The sequence below is a fragment of the Colobus angolensis genome, unplaced genomic scaffold, assembly GCF_000951035.1.
Source record: "Colobus angolensis palliatus isolate OR3802 unplaced genomic scaffold, Cang.pa_1.0 Scaffold12, whole genome shotgun sequence".
NCBI lineage: Eukaryota > Metazoa > Chordata > Mammalia > Primates > Cercopithecidae > Colobus > Colobus angolensis.
The window spans coordinates 11,530,851-11,534,735 of NW_012113141.1; the positions used below are offsets into that span (position 1 = coordinate 11,530,851).

Consider the following 3,885-nt stretch of genomic DNA (forward strand, 5'->3'; position numbering starts at 1 on the left):
TGCTCTGTTGCCCAGGCTGGAGTGCAGTGGTGCCATCCTGGTGTACTGCAACCTCCACCTCCCAGGTTCAAGTGATTCTCCTGCCTCAGCCTCCCCAGTACTGGGACTGCAGGCGCCCGCCACCACACCCCGCTAATTTTTGTATTTTTAGTAGAGACGGGGTTTCACCGTGTTAGCCAGGATGGTCTCAATCTCCTGACCTCATCATCCGCCCGCCTCAGCCTCTCAAAGTGCTGGGATTACAGGTGTGAGCCACTGCGCCCAGCTGACTATCTTTCATTTAATGCTATGTATCATTATTTTGTTAAATATAGATCACAGGTAAAAATCATGATTTTTGTCATCAAAGGCACTGTAAAACATTTCTATTTCTTCTAGCCTTAGATCAACTAGAAATCCTATCACGAAATCACCAGGGGCTCACAGAATATGACCACAGGCCAAGTGGCAGACACTTCAGTCAGGCCTAGTTAGGCTGGAATAATGACATCAAAAGGATGACATCTCCACTGACACATTGCTCCAGTTTTTCCAGTCATTTTTAACATTTTCTCTCTTCATGTTACTTGTGGCCATAAAAAAAAACATTGCTTCTATTTTGACTGTATCCAGTTTAGACTTTTTCTTAAGTGGCTTTTTTAAAAACCAAAATAGGATTAACACAGCATGCATGCCACCCAGAGTTTGAGACACAGTCCTATGAGGATATCACACATATGCATGTGACACAAGGATCATTGTTTCTCAAGAAACAGCACAGGCATGTGTGGAACAAGAGGGAAATGAAAGCAGGCACCTGATGGCCTTGGAAGCGTTGATGATCTCTTTAATCCGGGGCACGCCCAGGGTGATGTTCATGGAGGCCACACCTGCAAAGTGGAAAGTCTTCAGGGTCATCTGGGTGCCTGGCTCACCAATGCTCTGGGCACACAGAGCGCCCACTGCAGAACCTGGCTCCATCTGTGCCCTAGAAGGCAAAGGTATGGATAAGAATGCAGCATGCCAAAGAAAAGTCCAGCAAAACTGCAGGGGAGAGGCTTCTGGTTATCACCTTTCAACAGAGAATATAGATGCTATTAGGGTCGGGAAGGGTATGGTTGTGACAGAGAAAGAGCCTGGCATAGGTGCAGACAGGGGTAAGAGAGGGGATGGCAATGCCACTCAATTCTGCATGGCTACTTGTGGTCAGCATGTAATAGATGCAGAAAATCTAAGTGGTCTGCTAACCAATGGTACTGATGGTAAACAGAGCAGTGGCATCTGCCATATTCATTAGCAGTTTCCCCATGGGGAGAAGACATTAAGAAATTTCCTTGCAATTATTTCCGTATCTTGGAGGATTCAGCCTCGCAATTCATCAGACCCCCTAGAGAAAATGTGACAGAACCTGATCAAATACTGTCAGTTAACACGTGAGCTGGTGCAGGGTTTTGTACACATGGAGAAACAGAAGGGATACGTAAGAACTATGTGGATGACAGTCAGTAAAAGACAAAAGCATCCCTACCTCATGTACTTGTCCCTACAGGTCTCCAAAAACTTTTCTACTTGGGTGGGGGTGATGCGGTCCAGCTGGTACAGCACACGGGGCTGGAAGAATATAAGCCAAGCATAGAGTTAGGGCCGGCAGCACCTACAAACAGCTCAGGGTTCTAACATGTCTTGGAGGGATATTACCTCTGTTGTGCCGTTATCATTGATGCCATATTTATCTCTGGTTTTCTTGATCTTCTCAGAGACCCCCTTAATGAATTTTTTTATTTCCTGAAAGATTACACAGCAAACATCATTTGTAAGTTTCACAGTCATTCAGATGACATAATTCATTTCATAAACCTCAGTTGTATATGACAAGTCTATCATATTTTAGTGTTAGCTCCATATATAGTATAAAGGACACAATCTGGATACTGCTTCTACTACAAAGTGGTTTTCCAAAGAACACACCACACTGTCCATACCCCAGACACACACTCCATTGGTTACGGTGTCTCTAAGGCCTTCTCCTCCAACCACTCTCATGGCACTATCTACAGAGCCCACACAGCACGTGGGAGCCTTCATTCTTGCTCTCTAATGTGCCATGAGGGCTATAAGAACACAGTTCAGGACAGGTACAACTGCAGCATTTATACTCTTCTTCTGTAGATTAATTTTTGAGGGTTTCTTCTGAAGCTATTATGATCAGTTTAAATACTACCAACTAAAACATAGCTTTGTTGACAGTTGATGCATTTCAAACACACTTTGAGCTTACCTTCATTTCAAAGAAAACCCTCTCCAAACCCAGCTTATCTTTTCCCCTCTGGTAACCACCTCTCCCCACAGGCCTAGGCCTATGCTCTCTTCCCACACACAATTAGAAGTCTGTAAGGATTCCTGGAAACCACTGTCAAAGCCAGATGTGAAGCATCGGTATATGCTGCGATTCCCACTGTATTTAAGAATAGCACTCTCAGCCCCAGGAGGATGACCAAGTAGAGCAAGAAGGTGAAAAATACACAGGTGGAAGATCAGAGCAGGGCTAGAGACTACAGCCCTGACTCCGGTTTTCTGGTGACCACTCAAATGGGTAAAACTATCTGTTTTAGGATTTACAGAGTGTCTATGAAAGAGACCCAGCCCACCACCACTCCTAAAGCCAGGATCAGCCAGCACCTTCCCCTGGGGAGCGCTCACAGGGAAGGAGCACTTACAGAGGAGAAGTTAACATCCTGCTCACAGTGGGTCTATCATCAAGGGCTACTCCGGGGTAGTAGAGTGGCTCTTAAAGCACTTCTCAGGGTGAGCTGATGGCACCTGCCATGCAGTAGCAACTGTCCTCCAGAGGCCATTATCCTGCCATCCTGGGAGCCGGCATTGGCTGCTCTGGTGTGGCCCAGGGACAGGACAGTCTCTGAGAATATGGGGAAGAGGAGATAGACTGCCCCTCCTTTGTAGCAGCAAGGAAATCACAGTGGCAGTAAGCGTGAATGGCACTCTGGCATCCAGCTGCTGTGTGTGGGTGGATGACTACAGACGCCCACACATGGAGGACAAACAGGGTGAGGGCAGACTGCATTATGTGGTGGCTAAGAAGCCTCGTGAGGTTGTTTCTTGATTCTGGGGTAGGCTGAGGGTCCCCCAGAGAGAAGGCCAGCATGCCTTGCCCAAAGTCCACTCAGCCTATTGCATGGCTGAAAATGCCTAAGCCTGAACCAGGAGCGCATTTTCGCAAAAATAAAATCCTGTAAGGTACCCACAGATAGCTTAAGACTTCCTAGCCCCATTCCGTCCTAACCTTGCAAAAAGAAATCTCATTAGCCTCCTAACTAGCCATTTCTAGTGACTACCCTTTCTACAAGCAAAACGCTAGAACTTTATGTTCTTGTTTAAATAGCCTTAGCATCTGTGTCCACATGGTCTTATGCCTTTCCCAGCCAGCTGCTGCCCAACTTGGCAAGACCTCCCTGTGAGGTGGCATGGCTTTAGTCCCACCACCCTAGAGCAGAGGGCACTGAAGGGCTGAATGAGGTCAGTGCTTGGCCAAGGCAACCAACCTCTCCAGGAAGTCAGATGCTTTCTTCAAAGTCTTTTCTCTGAACAGGGGTTTCTTCAATGTAATCTTTGCCTACTGGGAAATTCCATCTGTCTCCCAGGAGCCCGGCAGCCAAGGGGCTACCTCGGGGGCCCATCACATTCTGGCCGTCAGTTCCCATGAATACTGCTTCCTCATGACTGCCTGTGTTGGCCAACTCTCTTTCTTCCCACTGAGAAAGTGCAGAGACCCACGGAGGGTGACCCTGCAGCCCAATCATTGTTCTACATAGAAAGGGCTTTTTATTTAAGAAGTTTTACCAGCTGGGTGTGGTGGCTCATGTCTGTAATCCCAGCACTTTGGGAGGC

The 3,885-nt window shown here is 47.1% G+C and overlaps 1 protein-coding gene across 1 annotated transcript in view; it reads right to left on the reverse strand.

Annotated features, from left to right (window-relative positions):
- Positions 1-3,885, reverse strand: part of POLR3A (polymerase (RNA) III (DNA directed) polypeptide A, 155kDa) — a 48,735-nt gene that overhangs the window by 10,577 nt on the left and 34,273 nt on the right. Inside the window, exons 19-21 of the mRNA XM_011929689.1 lie at positions 1,678-1,764; positions 1,508-1,590; positions 797-967 (exon numbers count right to left, since the gene is read on the reverse strand). Coding sequence (XP_011785079.1) covers positions 797-967; positions 1,508-1,590; positions 1,678-1,764 — 341 coding nt within the window. The remainder of the gene's footprint in view (positions 1-796; positions 968-1,507; positions 1,591-1,677; positions 1,765-3,885) is intronic.